The sequence below is a fragment of the Sebastes umbrosus genome, chromosome 18 (assembly GCF_015220745.1).
Source record: "Sebastes umbrosus isolate fSebUmb1 chromosome 18, fSebUmb1.pri, whole genome shotgun sequence".
NCBI classification, from domain to species: domain Eukaryota; kingdom Metazoa; phylum Chordata; class Actinopteri; order Perciformes; family Sebastidae; genus Sebastes; species Sebastes umbrosus.
Window position 1 is genome coordinate 13,587,035 of NC_051286.1, and position 18,491 is coordinate 13,605,525.

General features: G+C 39.5%; 2 protein-coding genes across 3 annotated transcripts in view; one reads left to right on the forward strand and one right to left on the reverse strand.

Annotated features, from left to right (window-relative positions):
* The window catches only part of LOC119477265 (tyrosine-protein phosphatase non-receptor type 14-like), a 44,823-nt gene extending 38,283 nt beyond the window's left edge, over window positions 1-6,540 (forward strand). For both annotated transcript variants that reach the window (XM_037751255.1, XM_037751256.1), the window contains 4 exons: window positions 2,476-2,604; window positions 2,822-3,056; window positions 3,376-3,539; window positions 4,600-6,540. In XM_037751255.1, coding sequence (XP_037607183.1) covers window positions 2,476-2,604; window positions 2,822-3,056; window positions 3,376-3,539; window positions 4,600-4,728 — 657 coding nt within the window. In that variant the 3' untranslated portion in view covers window positions 4,729-6,540. The remainder of the gene's footprint in view (window positions 1-2,475; window positions 2,605-2,821; window positions 3,057-3,375; window positions 3,540-4,599) is intronic.
* A 364-nt stretch (window positions 6,541-6,904) lies between these two features.
* On the reverse strand, window positions 6,905-18,145 carry LOC119477286 (N-lysine methyltransferase SMYD2-like). Its single transcript, XM_037751302.1, has 12 exons — window positions 17,868-18,145; window positions 15,097-15,160; window positions 14,179-14,289; window positions 14,033-14,093; window positions 12,146-12,270; window positions 11,947-12,014; window positions 10,378-10,480; window positions 9,469-9,579; window positions 9,202-9,322; window positions 8,356-8,530; window positions 7,966-8,074; window positions 6,905-7,304 (listed from the first exon to the last, which is right to left on the reverse strand). The coding sequence occupies exons 1-12, from the start codon at window positions 18,035-18,037 to the stop codon at window positions 7,224-7,226; spliced, it is 1,299 nt and encodes a 432-aa protein (XP_037607230.1). The 5' UTR covers window positions 18,038-18,145; the 3' UTR covers window positions 6,905-7,223.
* Between the last annotated feature and the right edge of the window lie 346 nt (window positions 18,146-18,491).

Sequence of the window (18,491 nt, forward strand, 5' to 3'; positions counted from 1 at the left end):
GATTATAGCATCTAACTGTCTGTAAAACAGACTTTTATCTAATTCATTCGTTAAATCCTGAAAGGTGGGAGGTCTTTTTGTATATGTTATATCGTTTTATGAACACCGGGTACCTCCAAAATGTCAACTTTTCATGAGCCAAGAAAAAATGTCTTTGTGACAATACATTTTTCAGGAAATTTTAATGGGTTTTTAAATGGTTTATTTATCTTAAGTAGCTAAATCCATAAAGGAACACTTAATTGTCTAGTTTACCTGAAAAATTTAAGATCACCAAAATTGGAGATGGTTTTCATTGGACAGAAGCAATAAACATGATATATTAACATTAACATTCAAATGTAATACAAATTTTACCTAAATTTCCAGAAAATCGTCAAAAGAAATGCACATTAGGGCTGGGCGATATGGAGAAAATCCAATATCACAATAATTTTGACCGAATACCTCAATGACGATGTTGTAGAGTTGACCATTGGTGCCTTTACAAAATATTTGCACAATGATATTTTTGATAAATAATCATCAGTAATGTGGATATAATGACTAAGTGGGTAAAGGCAAATAATAGAACAGCTGGAACAGTCTGATAAGTTCAGAAAATTACATCACTTTACTGTAATGCAGCCTTTAAAACCAGGAAAAGACAACACTTAGGCTGCGTTCTCTTTAGATCAGGCATTGCAGCGGTTCTCTGCAGGGTTGTGCAGAGGTCGGGGCGAGTCACTTTGATGGCCCATTTACTGCGACGATTAACGTCTTTTGTTCCCTTATGGCTGGGTTGTACAGCTCTGGATAACCGGTTACGTGATTGGCCACTGCAGCGTGACGTCGGGTTGCGTTTTTCCAAAAGTTGATTCTGATTCAACTTTTCCGCTGCAGGCCACAGCTCAAATGCACTACCCCCATTCAAAATGAATGGGATAACCTGCGTTTTTGCCGCACCATCTGATCGTGAACACAGCCTTATGTTATGATATCCAAAATCTATGACAATATCTAGTCTCATATCATGATATTGATATAATTTATATGTATTTCCCAGCTCTAATGCAAATCGATGTGCGTTTCCATCAACTGCTGTTACTATAAACAGTTCTCGCTGATTCTCCAGTCAGATGCCGTTATACCATTGCAGAGATGATGTAATTAAACCAGCAGCAGTCAAACCTCAAACGGTGGAAAAACAACGTAGATGGCATTAATGTTTGTTTAATAATGAACGTTACAGTTTCCTCCACACGGATCTTTTCGGCTGCTGCAATTTTTCGTCTCTTCAGTGGAAGTTTAGGTCACATGCTTCGTGTGTATCATGATTTATTCACCAAGAGCTGTTTCCATTGGACTTTGTCACATTTCACTTTTATCGGCTCACCATCTTTTCCTCCTCAGCAAAGCGTAAAAGTAGTTTTGTTAAAATATCAGTGTCAAAAAAAATCTAAAATGTGCATAAAAACAAGTGCAACTACAGATAGATCATCTGTCAGTTTTCAGTGTGAACCAATAAAGAGGGAAAGGATGACATATGCTGGTAAAACAGTCCATTTAACTGATAGAGTATTTCACAAAGTGTTTCATAAGATTCCAATTTATGTGTTTGGCTCGACTTAATCAGTCTCTTAAAAATGCTTTGCAACACCCACATCATACACCATAAATTAAAACGCAGAGCATAAACTCGACACATTCAGCTCTCGGCCCGTCTTTGTTGTGGTCATTCCTAAGCAGCGAATGGCTCGGAGGAACGGATGAAAGGCAGCTGTTGAAGCCTGTTTGGGCCTTTAAGCTCACAGAGCTCGTGGAATTCCCAAAGAATGTGGTCCAAACTCCAAACCCTCTTAAGTCAACCTGAGCTGCTCTCACTGGCCCTCTATTCATGCTTAGTTGCAAACAGTGTGTGCGCACAACAAGCTTGTGTGCATGCATGAGTTTGCATTTCACCAAAGCAGCGCCGAATCGCTGCCTATCACGGTGTAACCCTCTTACTTTCCCCCCCCGTCATTTAAGGTAGCTGCCACAGAACAAAAGGCCTTGTTTATTCCCCATCCATCTCTAAATACAGTGTTTACAGTCACGAGGTGGGCCTGAGGAATTAGCTGGGACATGCTCATTATGTAAGGTCTATGTGGTTGTATTGAAGATGGGGAGTTTTTCAGTGCGGTGTGTGGCCTTGTGATTATTAATGAGGGAAAGCAAAAGAAAGCTAAAGAAGAGGGGTCGAAATGAGAGAAAAGACTCAAACTGTGCATACAGATTGTGTTTATACTGCCCTCCGGTGGTGGATGAGGTTAATGTCAATGTGTGTAAATAAAGCTGTTAACATTTCATATATTATAAATATAAATTCTGAGTTTTTATTTAATTGAAATGTGCTCGCAAATGAGTTTGTTTACCCAGGTGTCAGCTGATTCTTGTTTGCGCTGCAGTCACTGTAATCTCCATGTGCACTAATTGATTCTTTATGTGTTTTCCCAGGTGATGATCAGAGGGGAGGAGTGGCACTACATTGCCACCCAGGGCCCGCTAGCGAACACCTGTGCCGACTTCTGGCAGATGGTCTGGGAGCAGGGGGTCAACGTCATCGCCATGGTTACTGCCGAGGAGGTACACACACACACACATATATGCACACACATGGCACAAGCAGATGTGGATATTTTTCAGCGGCTGACAGCTGGCGTCTGTCTCTGTGAGTGAGAAATAGGATGACGGTGAGAGTGTGTGTTACTGTGTCTTTATGTTTCAGTGCTCATCATCTCATTTCCCCTCATCCCCTTCTTTTCTCTTTTTTTTTTCCATCTTCACCCTCTCTTCCATCCAGGAGGGCGGCAGGTCCAAGAGTCACCGCTACTGGCCCAAACTGGGCTCCAAACACAACTCGGCCACTCACGGCAAGTTCAAGGTGACCACCAAATTCCGCACCGACTCCGGCTGCTACGCCACCACGGGGTTAAAGGTCAAACACCTGCTCTCTGGCCAGGAGAGGACGGTCTGGCACCTGCAGTACACTGACTGGCCTGAGCAGGGCTGTCCCGAATATGTCCAGGGGTTCCTCTGTGAGTGTCATCGTTATCATCATCATCAGTTTGTGTGAATTTCAAGACATAACAGGAAGTGATGAAACAATATACCTTCATTATTTAATGTGTCATTAAAGGTATTAAATCAATACCTTTCTCACAGATGTGAGAAAGGTATTGATATTCTTATCTAACTCTCGGCAAGTTAGTGTGTAAATGTCATTCCTTTTAAAGAAGCCTGAAAAGATGTTATTATACAACAAGTGAGCAACAAAATCAGTTCGACGAATTCTCTCTTCAGCCTGGCAAACACAATGCCCACATCTTACCTTTGTCTCCTTCTTCTTTCCTGCAGCTTACCTGGAGGAGATCCAGTCTGTAAGGAGACACACCAACTCCATGCTGGACACCTCAAAGAGCCTCAATCCACCTGTGGTGGTTCACTGTAGTGCCGGCGTGGGTCGCACCGGAGTGGTCATCCTCACTGAGCTCATGATCAGCTGCCTGGAGCACAACGAGGTGGGTGGACGGAGGACTTACAGGGCTGCAAAGAGGCTGATAAGTGTTAGTCAATTTTAGGATCACAGCTTTTCTCTGACAAGATATATGTCTCATATAAGTGTGTGAGATATGTTTCAAGTGTCAATCAATCTTGATCATCATCTTGATTGATACTTGAGGCCCCCTGAAAGCCTTAACAGCAACATTTTTAGGGTCTCTGGAAAAATATTTGTCACTCCACAAAAGAGTTATGTAATCAAATGTTCAAATTCAGGCAGCGGTACAGAGAATATAAACATTACATCATACAAAACTAAAAGCACTTTACATTTGAAACCATTGCAGTGTGCAGTGTTGTGGTGTTTCTTCTTATATTGGCATTGAATACCTGGTTGTTTTTGGTAAGGCGTTCTTCCATGGGTGGCGCTGTTGTAAATGATGTTGCAAGTGTGTTGTTTAGAAAACCTACTTTTACCACAAAAGCAGTGGATTTTTTTTCTGCTTCGACATCATGGTTAAAAATCTTGGTTAAAAATACAGATTGGTACGCATCAAGTCGGCGAAATATGTAAAGAGAGAAAGCAAAGTTCATTACTTGCTAACTTCTAAAAAGCTGAATCAGAATAACAACAAAAACATAGTGGAGACACCCGGTGCTAACGCTGGTGCCTCTGCAGCGACTAGCACATGCACTGGCAGCTCCTCTCCTGCCCAGTCACTCCTCACAAACAGGTCAAGTTGAGGCTGAGAGCTCCTCTCATGGAGACGGAGGTGATGCGGCGACAGGTTAGCATACACAGGTCTTTTATTTTGTAAATCAAGATGTTGCCTATGAGGATGCAGACCGTGTGACTTTGAAGAAGAGTTGTTTAAAAGATACACCGCATTTGCAAAACATTATATACTTTCTCATCTAAGTATGCAGATCAGGTAACTCCAGGTATGATCCCTTTTGATTATTTCACTGGGTGAATCCTCTGTAGTGAGACAATGCAAAGGATTGTCTCTCACTTTCTTCCTTTTCTCTTTTTATGTCTTGTTTTTCAATCACCATATGTCGTCCGTCTCTCTTTTTCAGCCCGTGGAGGTTCCCACCATGTTGTCCGGGCTGAGGCAGCAGAGGATGCTGATGGTGCAGACCATTTCCCAGTACAAGTTTGTCTACCAGGTCCTCATCCAGTTCCTCAAGAACTCTCGCCTCATCTGAGCCCCGGGATTCGGACCTTTGACCTTACATGGCACCAGATAACGACAATGGTACTTTAAATTAGCTGGTTGGAAGCAGATACACAGATTCATGTTGAGTTTTCTATTCGGCAGTTTATGGAAATTCTGGCAGATTTTCATACACACTCACCTCAAGGGAGGAAAGGATTTGTGTAGGCCTGTATAGAAAATTGACAACTATTTTTCTCCTAATCAGTGTATGTAGTTCTTTCTCCCCCTGGGTTTAATTCTTCGACCTGGTCCGTCTGTGTGGAGAACGCATGTTTGTGCGTTTCCCTCACGCAGGTGTCTGTCTATGTGTTTTCTTGAGATTTCTTAACAAAGATCTTGAGAAATCTCAGTTTCAGTTGGGATAGATCGCCTGCCTGCTACATTTCTCCTTCATTATTTAGCCATTGTTAGTAATGGCACTACGCTGCATGAACAGTAGGTGGCAGCAGTATTATTACTATTTTCTACACTCTGAAAGAGTTTGCCAAACAAAAGTATTCTTTGAATCACTGTTCTAAAAAATGTTCCTTTTTTATTTTTAACAGAGTATTGATTAATACAGCAAATATTTACTTCAACATTGTAACAAATGTTTTTATTTATTTCTATCAAGATTGTGGTCACCTTTCGCCATTTTAACGGAGCATTGACAAGCATGTCGATCCCTGCCCTGTCAGTTTTTATTTGTCATCTTTTGAACTTGTCTTAATGTTTACTATATTTTTCAGAAAGCCTTCCTTGTCAGTGTCAAAAAGGATTGCTCCCATTTTCCGCGATACATTTCAATAAGATCTTCCTCCACATGCAAACACACAAAGTGCATTTTAAGACTGAATTGCAGTGATCAAACGTGTCCTAAAAGCATTTCAAAAGTCTTCAAGTGTTTGTCCAATGATTTGGAGGTCATTTATAAATATAATTTCACAGTTGGCAGTCAATATAGAATTGTGTCCTTATACAGCAGATACTGATACTAATCATTGTGCCTTATTGAAACATGAAACAAGGAGAAGCTGACAGCCTTATCATTGTTTTAGGGTTCTGGATGGGTTTGGTAAACTAAACCTTTTACCTCCAAAGATTAAATCTTTAAATCGGTATTTAATAGTTTGTTTTCTTATAAGAATAACTTTTTTAACATTTCAATTTATTTACCAAACTCTTGGGTTAGGAATTGGCAGTAAGAGAATACTGATATCTTGGTTTATTTTTGAAGGATAATAGTGTAAAAGTGACACAACTGACTTTGCCATTAGTATAAATCTGATCCAAACCTAATAGATTACTATATTGCCATGTTCCTGTTTATATAATTTAGAATTTCCTTCTTTTTTATTTTTCTGAATCGTGATGCAAAGCCAGCCGTGTCCAAAGTAACTTTGTACATAATGGGCATGTGAGAAAAAAAGATTTCTACAAATGTTTTATATAGTTCCTTCTTTTGACTTGGTACTCTAAAAATACCGCAACATAATAAACTATGCATGCATTTTTATATTTCAATGTATATATTCTCAAGTAAGTATAAGCTTTATGCTCTCTTGACATATAAGTGTTTTGTTGCACTTCTGTTCTCTTTGTGACAGTATTTCCTCACACGGCATTCCACTGTTTGTTTATATTTAAGTTTTCCCCTTCATTTTTTTTTTTTTGGCAAAAACTCCCAAATACCTTTCAAAGTATGTGTACATATGTTTTGTATATGCGTTTTCAGTGTATCAAGTCTTTTGTTTTTCTCTCCCCAGACATGTATGAAGCTGTCGTACTTGCTTATTATGCAATAAAGCCTTATTTTCTTTAAGACTGTGGCCCCAAATTAATTTATTTTGTATATTTTTTTTTTAATGTTTTTTTCTTTTAATGTGCGTTAGAGCTGCAAAGATTAATCGATTATCAACTATTAAATTAATCGGTAACCATTTTTATAATTGATTCATCGGTTTGAGTAATTGTTTAAGAAAAAAAAATAAAAATTCTCTGATTGCAGCTTCTTAAATGTGAATATTTTCTGGTTTCTTTACTCCTCTATGACGGTAAACTGAATATCTTTTTGAGTTGTGGACAAAACAAGACGTGGGGACGTCATCTTGGGCTTCGGGAAACACCGATCAACAATTTCCACCATTTTCGGACATTGTTCACGAGCCAAAAAAAGCAAGAAATCATTAACAACTTGGAAAAACCTTTTAAAAAAAGCACTGTTCACAATGTCAGATTTTCACATTTGCCCATAACTGAACATTAAACGCATGCTTGGTACAAAAGTATCCTGCATTCAACAAACTTGCAAACTGATGTAAAAAGTCCAATATCCCAAAAATGTTTTTAATGCATAAAACTTTGCATAAAAACATGAATGCTCTTTATCTTTGCTTCAGTACCAAAAATACTACAAAGTGCCTTCAGTTCCGTGAAGCTCCGAGTCAAAGGAGTGTATGCAGTCCGTACGGGTCAGCCGTGTTACATCATTTCTTTACTTTCTCGTCATTTTCGTACCATCTCTTTGCGCAACTCTGTCAAGTAGAAGTGATCCTTCCCATGTGCAACCTCCATTATGGCCATTGCCTGTGTACAAACAAACAAATACAATTTTACAGCATGCAAGAATGTACATCATTTCTAGGTCTGGTATATCGAACCTCACTACCTTTTTGATCCCAACTGAAATGTGTCTTCAGCATTTAAAGCATACAGCAGTATTGAAAACTGTCAAGTTCTAAAAGCTATCATCCAATGCTTGTTTATAGTTACCTGTTCCTTGATTAGACGGTTTCCTATTTAAATTTCAGACAGAATGTTATTACCAGCTGCTACAGCGAGGCTGGTATTGTTTTCACCTTGTGAGTCTGTCTGTGGACAGATTTTTGTGATAGTATCTCAACTGTGCAAGATGTATTTACGAGCCCCCCCCACTTTACACCCCTGGTGTGATTTGGCGTTGCAGCTGGTGTGATCCCATCGCAAGATGGTCTCTAGACGTTATTGAATGGCTGCTTGAGAAGAAGGCTTCATTTTTTGAATTAAAACATGGATTTTGTCGAAAAACAACTTCATTTTTCTCTAACTAAGGTGTCGGAAAAAGTTTAAGTATCGGTACCAAAACTTAATATTGTGAGATTTCAAATGATATCCAGTATTTACTGGTGTTCAATTAGTAAAAAAGTGCCTTATAGCTGCTATATTTGAGTATGAAAGTCTGATGTAAAAAGTCAGCAGGTCAAGTTACCTTCTTGAGAGCGTTGGCACCCACTGAAAGTCTGCCTAGGCCCATGTACAGTCTGCCCAACTTCAGGTACATGGAGGACACATTCAGAGAGTAGGGTGGATACAGCTTGCTGCATTGGAAAGAGAGCATACATACTGATTACACTTAAATTGATTTGATTTACTTTTGACACAAATTCACAGTTTTTCAGAAATTGATGGACTCGTAAACGACAGATTAACCGAGGCAGATCCTAACTTTTAGTTCCAGGTATGTGCAAATTCCAAAAAAAAAACAATCCCCACAATGCAATCTATATGCGGCTGTTACTTAGTTACATGTTGTCACAGTGAAAGAGGCGCTGTGACATGGTCTGCTGCCATATTTTCAGGGTTCACTGTTTCTCGTCACCTGTAATGTTTGATGATCTTCTCGCCGTATCTGATAGCTCCGTTTGGATCTTCCAAGTAGAGACAAACCCCCATGGCCTGGTACATCATGTGGAGCATGTAGACATTGGCGTCATCAAAGACGGCTCCCATCTCCTCCAGGCTCTGTTCACACATCTCCAGCAACTCACTGGCGGGTGCCACGGAGTCAAGGACTGCATCAACACAAGCTGAGTTTTAAAGGTGCTAACAGTGAAAACAAAGGCAACACTGCTGACAGAGCTAACAGTGTTAACCTGGGGGGCAACCGGAGGGTGGGTGCTACGCTTCTGTGACATCGTTCGGACGACGGATGTTACAAACTGAAAGTGAATGCATCTGCTCCGTACGGAGTCTCAGCACAGAGTAGCAGGAGTCAGATTTCACACACGGGACGAGAGAGTGGACAGACGAGACGATGGAGGAGATTTTGGTGTCAAAGCGAAAAGCAAAAGTGCCTTTTGGACAATATTTCTGATTTAAACCCAATGCTATAAGGGAACCATAACGTTAATGAGGCAATCGCCGTGTGGAGGACGTAGTGTTCACGAACATGCACTAAAAGCGCATGCATCCGGCCCGGCTATGTCAACAAAGGATGGAGAAGCTCTGATTACAACACACACACACAGGGAGAGAGACTTCATTCTCTGCTCAGGTAGACATTACTCCTCTATATCTTTACATAGATGTTATGTTAGACATTGTTGTTTGCTGCTATATTAATGCTCTGGATTTCGTATAGAGCACCTTTAAGTGAAACGTCAAAGGGCCTCTAATGATGAATTGTACAAAAGAGACGCTGTTATTTAGTGACATTAAAGGATATTCTTTATGTGTTTGGAGGCCCGGAACTCTCCGATGGTTTTCTTGGCGTAGCGCACCATGTTGCTGATGACCTCTGGCTCTTTGGGGTCACTCTGCTTGCGTACTTTCAACTTTGCCTTGTCCTGGAGGTGAAGACAGAATACTGAGCAGGAAAGTCAACCAAACTGTGAAGTTTTGTTTCTAAATTTTACACATGAATTACAATGTCAATTGTATGATTGTTTGATTTTGTGTTTTTTTCTCCTCAGCACTTCTTGTTGTGTCGTACCTTGGACTTGGTTTTACATTCCTTGCATTCACAGGTGAAATAATAGGACTCTCTCAGCCTGTTGTTGCGATCGTCTGTTGGATAGAGGACGTCTATGTAGCTGATGAGCACCTAGAGGTGGAAATAACAAACAGCACATGAGAATCCTAAATACAGGTAATGCACACTCTCTTTTTAAAAAATTTTGCATCAAATTGTATGTCTCAATTTGCTGCCAGATAGATTCTAAACTGCAACTGAAAATAACCCCGCCGGCCTCTTTAATCAGCAGCTGCATCCCCCCTTTAAACCACACACACACACAATGTTGTCTTGACACACTGACAAGTAAACTGTCATTGACCTGGTACTATACACCACCAGCAGTGATGCTGAGGCCAAAGTCTTCCTTTTTACCTTTTAATCACACAGTCAAGTGTCCAAGGCTTTTCCATTTTTAAGCTACTGTCTCATCCATAATAAACTTTAATCCAAAACTATCAACCTATCAAGTTTGTTTCAAGATTTAAAGGAATAATTTGGCATCTTGAGAAAGAAATATGTTATGAGAAGATAGATACCGCTCTCAGATAGTGTCTATCTTCTTATCCAACTCTTGGCACGAAAGTGAATAAGCGCATTGCCAAAATGTTGAACTATTCCTTTAACCTCAAGGTGGCACAAAACACAATCAAAAAGCAATGCCTAGCTAACACATCATTCAAATGTTATATCAATTCCTATATATTACTGGAAGATGAAAAGGAAGTATTGTGTCGTTTAAACATAAAACATTTACTGTTCTTTACTAGTTTAAAAGTAATTTAGTGAATTGAATCGAGCTCACAGACAGACACACGTTTCACACATGGCTCTCTTCTTCACACACCAACCCATCCCCCTCTAATGGCAGCTGTCCCCTTTCCTCACCTCGTCCCCAGGCTTCATGTTCTGCACCGCCCGAACCTCCGCCGACGTCCCGTTATATGTGACTATGACGCTGGCGAGACAGCTGTGGTTTATCAGTGCCACACTATGGAGAGACAGACAGAAACAGATACAATGGATGAAGTAGTAGGAGCAGTGAGAAAAGTGCCAACTCATTATTATTAATGACATTACAGTGACATAACTTTATTTTAAGTGGTATTAACACTACGCTACAACTGCACTTACAGAGAGGTCTTCAGTGTCCCTGAAATATATTAGCGACCTTGCTATTATGGCAGGCTGGAAATAGCATAAAAAAAGAGCTGAGAGGGCAAATTCTCCTTCACACAGACAGTTTTAAAACTTAACAGCCTCAGCTGACTTTACCACCAAATGAACAACTGGAGAAGAATAGTTGTCTTGATAGGAATTGACAATCTGGCCTCTTTGGATATCTGTTGCTCTGAATACTGACCTTTGAAACAATTACCGCTAAAAGTGGCATTCATGGAGTAATATGTCTGTCCTTCTCCAGTTTTTTTTTCAAGAACAATGGGCCTCATGCAGGAACATTTTCATATTCTTATCTTAATTTTTTTTTTCGTACTGTGGGCTTTTACAAGTGTGCCACGTCAGATTCTAATAACTATAACTGTAAATTACCTGCGTAAACATGATGAATGCCACCTGTGTGTAAATGAGCGTGCATTCATAAGAAATGTAAAATAGGATAACGCCCCAATGATACTATATATGGCTACGCGCCCTGCCCCATTCATCTGTTTCTGCCAATATATCAGTACAGTGTCTAAAGACACGCTCTCTTCCAAGAGCCTGATGCGCATCCAAAAGAAGTAAGTCAGCCATGACGCGCCTGGTTACACTTCACGTTAACCTTATTATATAAAGAGACAAATTAACCTTCAATTAGTGCATAATTAAAGTTGTTTTGCAGTTTGAGATGTTCATATTGATATTATAGTGTTCTACAATAGCATCAATGCCCAATTTAAGTTAATGATGATATCGTTAGGCTATATGAATACATTTATAATTATATCATAATTCCAATTGCAGAGTCAAACAGGATAATGTCAACATAATTATGATGTGTTATTTATATAGGATTTAATTTTTTAATTTTTAATTGTTTTTATATTTGTAATGAAATATTCAATCCATTAGTGAAAAACTAGTAGATTAGTTGCACATGACTCATAAATGTGTTCGTACCTTAGAGAAAAATCTGAAAAAGAGAAAATTGTTGAATGCAACAAGTTCTCCTAAATCACTTATACAAGCCACTTAAGAACGCATCTGTTCGTACGAGTGGTTCTTGCATGAGGCCCAATGACTGGAGTCCAAATCAAATGACCAATGTCCCAAAATAAAATGAAGGAACTAACACATATCCAAAGAAGCCACTGAGAGAAAAACACATTGAGAGACACAAAAGAAGCTGTGTAAGGAGGGGAGAATGTACTGTGTAATATACTGTACCTTTACATGCGTAGTTGAAACAGTACAGAATGAAAATGTGCTCGTATGCATGTGAGTTTTCCTTCTTACTCTGGGTAGACTGCAGTACCCATGTGGGACAGTTCATCGTCCTCTATAGTGAAACCATTACAGGCAACCTGTTGATGGACAAGAGAATTGTTAGTATTACAAAATGTATGCTTACTTGATAAGGACATCAAAAAAGAGAGCAAGAATCTATAGATATTATTATCTCCAGGCATTTATACAGTATGTGTGTGTGTAGTACCTGGGAGAAGAGTGTGAGAAGGTCTTTATGGCCGGGCAACTCCAAATGTTTGGAGAAAAAACGATGCAGTCCAGCAACATCTGTCTCGTCCATCTCTCTTTTCTCATTATTTACATCCTCCACATCTGTTACAGGAAGAAGGATAGACCTTTTTATTGTTAAAATGTGTACTTTTTAAACTTGTATTTACCCAGGGTAGCATGCATACTCTTTAGCATAATTTATTTGAGACTATGATTGCCTTTAATATATGAAACACTAGTTTTTTCCACCCAGACACAGAGACACGCAAGATCGAAGCCACACACAAACATGGGCACACTGAGAAAACTGTTATTAACAGCTAACATCGCCATGCTGTTCTTCACAGTATTACTAGTTACAGAGTATCATACTGCAATTAAGTAATATTTGCAAATACTAGCTGTTGCAGAACCAGAGATATTGTCTCTTTTATTCCACGCTTACTTCTTCCTTGTCAAAACCTGGTGCCTACATTACCCACAATGCAACTTGACCACCAACGGTTTGGTCAGAGATTTGAAAGACAGAGGCAGAGATTAATGTAGCCTCGAGTAGCCTCAGGCAGAAATGAGGAGCGGGCTACAGAGCTCACTTCTTTCTAATGCCACACCTCCAAATTCTTTTCATTTTCAGACCACCTTATTCGACTGTTGTCAGGCCATTAAATAGGCGTTATCGCTCGCTATAAGCACCATAAATGTGGGTCATTATGAGCCTACTACACCTACTTCTTTGTAAAAGTGAAAGCGAAACTTAAAAGCAACACGTTCTAACATTTAAAAATTGCATGAAACGTTACGTTTTGAACACTAACAAAGCGGCTTCTTTAGGTTTAGGCAACAAAACCATTTGGTTAAGTTTAGGAGAAAAACATGTTTTGGCTTAAAATAACTGTTTCAAAAGTGAAAGCGAAACTCAATGCTTGTGAACACAAAAACAACTACACATTGTTGGCGTTGCCTCCTGGGGGAAATCCCTGTTTTGTAATTACTACGGCCGCAAAAGGTCGCTGTCGTGTTCTTTTATTCCTTCTTTTGGTGATCGACTATGTGAATAGATGATAAAAACCTACTAGTGGGTGTAGTAGGCCCCTATTGACCCACATCTATGGTGCATGTAGCGACCAATAACACCTATTTAATGGCCTGATAACAGTCTAATCGGCTGTTCAGACTTGTAGTCTTCAGCCCAAACTGACACTGACTCAAGTGACATCACTTGAGGCAGTTTATCAGATATCACGCAGCTCCTTCTGGAGCCACAAAAGGCTTTATACAACCTTTTTTCACATGTGCAGTAGCACTCCCCCAACACATGTGAACAGACTTTGATGTTTAAATCAGTGGAGTTCCCCTTCAACAGCCTAGACTTTGATTTCTGTGCCGCAAACAACATATACGTTTATACATGCAATATTCTATTCTAACGTCAGGAAATATTAGTTAATACTTTTTTATGATTTTGAACTGAACCTCAACTATGAATTTTACTAATACGACTAACTCGATCAAACAAGACTTTGACTTACAGACACACATGCAGTCAGCACTGTGTGTGTTAGTCTAAAGTGCCCCTGCTTCCCATTCAAGTTGTTACACATGTTACGTTGTGTAATGGCCATTCGACCCACATCTATAGGATATATATAGATGTAGCCATGGGTGTTTCTCTCAGTCTAATCTGAATGGGTTGTGCTTTTTTTAAGAGGGATATCTAGTGACACTTAGGACTGAAGTACAAACTCAAACTCTCTGAACACTTTATATTGAATCCGACACTTTCCAGGAGGGTTCATAAGGGTTGTCCCCAAAGAGCAATCAAAGTAAAAAATAATGCATGTGTGTTAAAGGAGCAATTACTCACGTGATTGCATCTCTTCTATGAGCAAGATCTTCTCAGAAACACATCTTTCTTTCTGCGTTTTCTGTGGAAAACAAGCACAATTAACAGAAAAGACCTCAGTGAACTACAGTCCAAAATGACGTGTTGTCTTTTATTAACTGTCCAACCTTCTTGGCAAGGATCCTGGCCACTAGACGAGATATCTCTGACGGGCACCAGTTCTCTCCGAACGCAGTCATGGCCGAGCACTCCAGCTTGTGCATGGCCCAGTCCGCTTTCTACGCACAAACACACATACATTTAACAACAGCACACAAAAGAGCAACCCTGTAGTTTGAAGCTGATTCAATTGTGAACATCTACGGTATAGAGTCAACTACAAATGTACGGTTTAGTTCCCACCACAACAAAAGGCCTAACAGTTGGCATATATGGCCCCTGAGCTACACTACCAGCTGAAGCATTAAGCGGCATGCTGGGATGTCACTCCAGACTGTGTTGACCTAATGTTACCCTCAACCCCATTACCCCTCCACATGCAGACAGACCCCTTCATTGACTGCTCAGTCCCTCCCTCTGATTTAGTTCATCATTATCCATGGCGTTGTTATGCTCTTTTTCACACCAGAAAACTAAATTATAGGATGGATGAACACAACCAGAACATACTGTCGCCTAAAACACAAGAGTTCATCCTCTCTCCAGTGACTATTTTAGGTCATCTCAGACTCAGCTTTGCAGGCTCAGCTCTACATTATCAGACTTAACTCAACGTTAAATAGCCAAAACTGCACTTGAACTGTTATGGACTTTAAATTTAGCCTGTTGGTTACACAGGATGCAAAGTCAGAGATCACCCAAATCATTCGGATTCATCCTCTATTTCATGTCAATCCATCCAATAGATGAGATATTGCACCCCTGATATAAACGTCAGGACCGTCCACAAGCAAATATTATCATTCCTGTTGTAAAGGAATTGCACAATAGTTTGGAGCTCTTATACGCTACAATATAGGATCCATTATCTTACACAGGAATCATTACATTACAGTCATTCTGTCCCTACTCCAAATGTTTCCTACCTGGCATTTCACATTGCAGTAGAAGGCTTTCTTGCACTTCCCACATCTTGCCAAGCCCTCTTTCCTATTTATGACAAAAAAAACAGGGTGTTTTAGCTTATAGATAGCAAACAGCATACGATTCAAAAGTTACTCAAAGATCCTCATACTTCCTTATATAATTTACTTTCCCAGACACACAAACAAACAACACTCAAACGGTAGACATCAGAGCTCAGTGGATATCAACCTGCATACAAAAGATGGCTCTGCAGGTATCAGACTTCAATGTTGTGAATTAATCTGTATGTGAGTATCTACTTTTATGTAGCTGCTTGAGTGTGTAAGTGTGTGTGTGGACATTTAAACATCCTGCTCCATTAGTTTGAGACAAGAAGCAGCAGTTGCTGATGGCCCGTCGTAACTGATAGCAATGAAGAGCTTTAAAACATTCTGTGGGTATTAATAGAGCTGACCTTATGACGGACCAGCTGTCTCTCCACCGCATTGAAAACTAAAGCAAAAGTCCACCCATTTAATTTTAAGGCTTGCTGTCGGTAGTCAGGCCAAGTCGAACAAGCTGCGTAATGGTCGGTGAACATGACTGGCTAAAGCTGGGAACGCACTACAGTTTCACGCTGATAACTTAACTGATACTTTAACACCAATGACCCGTGACTTCACTTGGATTTGAGCCTTTTGACTTGAAAATACTTGACACCTTCCCCAAAGCCCAAAGATTACAAAGTATGTTATTTAAAAGTGTGCGACAAATTCATTAATTTCCTGAATCGAGTAACGTTCCCAGCAAGTCCACACCTAATCTCCCAGATTCACTTTGTTAGAACCAATCTGACATCGGAGAACCATGAAGAACTAACGTTACGTTACCGAGCGCCAGTTGGAAAAAATGATACCAAAGATAATTTCGTTCGTGTACAAAAACTATGCGGCGGTCACCAAAAAATGAAATCATGGGTCGATGATTACAGACGGAGATGCAAATGGCATTACAACTGGCGAAGAGCGTATTATGGCTGGTTTAGAATTCGAAAGTCAAAGTTTAGGACTTCGGCCTTAATTTAGGACTTGAGTTCAAAGACTTGAGACTTATTTGACTTGCAAAACAACGATTGGTCCCACCTTTGGATGTCTATAACTGTATCTGCAAAAGTCCTCTAGGCTTGTGGCTCCCTTTAAAGAAATGCTGTCTTTTCTAATTTACAGCATATTGAATGGCTGCCCCTAGATCTTAAAATGTCTCCTTATTCTGCCAAGATCTCTCTGAAATTAACAAAGTCAAGGTCTGTTTATGCGAGACTAAGTTCATATTTTGAGGAAAGTTAGGCTGGCTTGCTTCCGGAGGTCACATAGAGGTTTGGAGGTAAAGCTGAGGTCAGAGGGTTCCAGTGGATTACAATAGAAAAAAAAGCAAGTGATGCTTTTCAAACATCTACTTTTTATCAACAGATAGTGACAATATAAAAAAATGTCACTGCACAGAATCCAAACTGTGCACATAATTAGACTTTGGCATCTTTTACGTTTAAAGCAGACTAAAAAAAATTAGTGGAAATGAATTACTGTTTTTTTGTTACATTTTCAATTTTATTTATCATTGTTGTGGGTCTTTGGTACGACAGAGGGCCACATTGAGGAAAAAAATAAATCAGAGATTTCAAGAATAAAATCATAATATTACTTGAATAGAGTCAGAAGTTTACGAGAAAAAAAGTCGTAGTATTATGAGAATAAAGTCATAATTTCTCGTAAAGTTCTGACTTTATTCTTGTAATATTACGACTTTTTTCTTGTAAACTTTTGACTTTATTCTCGTAATATTGTGACTTTTTTTCTCGTAAAGTTCTGACTTTATTCTCGTAATATTACGACTTTTTTTCTCGTAAATTTTATGACTTTATTCTTGTAATATTACAACTTTTTTTTTGTAATATTATGACTTAATTCTTGAAATATCCGATTTGTTTTCCCTCAATGTGGCCCTAATACTTCGTCGTACATTTGCACTTGGGCCCTCACTGCATTAGACTTATATACTATATACTTATACTATAAACTGTGTTACCTTCATCACAATGCTCAATTGTTTTGTGGCTCCAGACAGTTTTCATTTATTTATTTTTTTCCTAAAATGGCTCTTTTGATAGTAAAGGTTGCTGACCCCTGGTTTAAAGGAACTTCATTAAAACAGCAGCATATCATTTAAGGATTCAAAGAGTACAAATTATAGTAGCTTCAATGTAAGTAATCATCCATAATGAACCTTTTAGAGCCACTGTATTATTATTAATCACAGCTACAGCTATAGAGTTGAAAGACATTATGTAATCCTGATGCTACTCAGGTATCACAAATCTTTTGCTCTCCATTCATATACTCCCACAGAGGGTCAGAAAGGGCATGTGGGACAGGATATGAACCAGACAACCAAAATAGATCCTATTGAGTGACATTTTCATGAGAAACAGTCTGTATGGTGCTGTGTGTGTGTGTGTGTGTGTGTGTGTGTGTGTGTGTGTGTGTGTGTGTGTGGGGTGGTCAATACTCAAAACATAATCTGATTTGCAGGTACAGGGATATAGCATCTTATTAAACATATTATGTAATAAGGTGTGTTGCAGGGTATATGCAGCCACAGCATGCCAGGTATCATGACAAAGGTTGTGATACAAGCAAATGAAACTCTTTAAGAACTATCAATAAAGCTCAGAAAGAAAATTATGCAAGAAAATTGTCAGAGCATGCAGGGATTAAAAAACTAACCACTTTACCTGGTGAAGCAGAACTCACAGTAGCAGCCCCTCTCCTTCACTGACAGCACGAAAGAGTGCGCCGGACTGGAGAACAGCAGCTCTCCAACTTTAAAGGGTCTGGTAACGCGGAGACCTCGCCCTTTACCCGGACTATCAAACCTCTCGAGTCCCGCAATGCTGCCCGTCATAGTGTCCTTCTGCGGGTTGGATTCCTCTGAAATGACCCTTTACTCACCAGGAGCCCGGAGTTGTCGTGAAAAGGTGGTTCCCCTCTGATAGGAGGAGGTGCGCGCCTGGCTGCGGGAGCGCGCATGCATTCAGTGACAGGTGGACCTACTTTACTACCCTGCGCAGTTCACCTCAGTAAGAATGTTTATGAAATATACCTACTATATTTTGAATTGAAATGAAGGTAAATGACAGTTTCTTTAAATGGCTCACAATACTATTACTTTTTTACGACTTTTTTATTGACATACTATACAATGACTTTTTTATGACACTTTTTCAATGACATATTATACTATGGCATTTGTTATGGCATAATAGTATGACTTTTTTATGGCACACTATACTATGAGTTTTTTTTACCTACTATACTATGAGTTTTTTCCAACATACTATACTATGACTTTTTTTCAA

What these genes read in the sequence shown, in the direction of transcription:
- LOC119477286 (XM_037751302.1), bottom strand. Translation starts at nt 18,037, where the DNA reads ATGACGGGCAGCATTGCGGGACTCGAGAGGTTTGATAGTCCGGGTAAA. An exon ending in TTCTCACACTCTTCTCCCAG is followed by an intron (nt 12,015 to 12,145) that starts GTACTACACACA and finishes GTCCATCAACAG; the next exon opens with GTTGCCTGTAATGGTTTCAC. An exon ending in ACATGAAGCCTGGGGACGAG is followed by an intron (nt 9,580 to 10,377) that starts GTGAGGAAAGGG and finishes TTCCACCTCTAG; the next exon opens with GTGCTCATCAGCTACATAGA.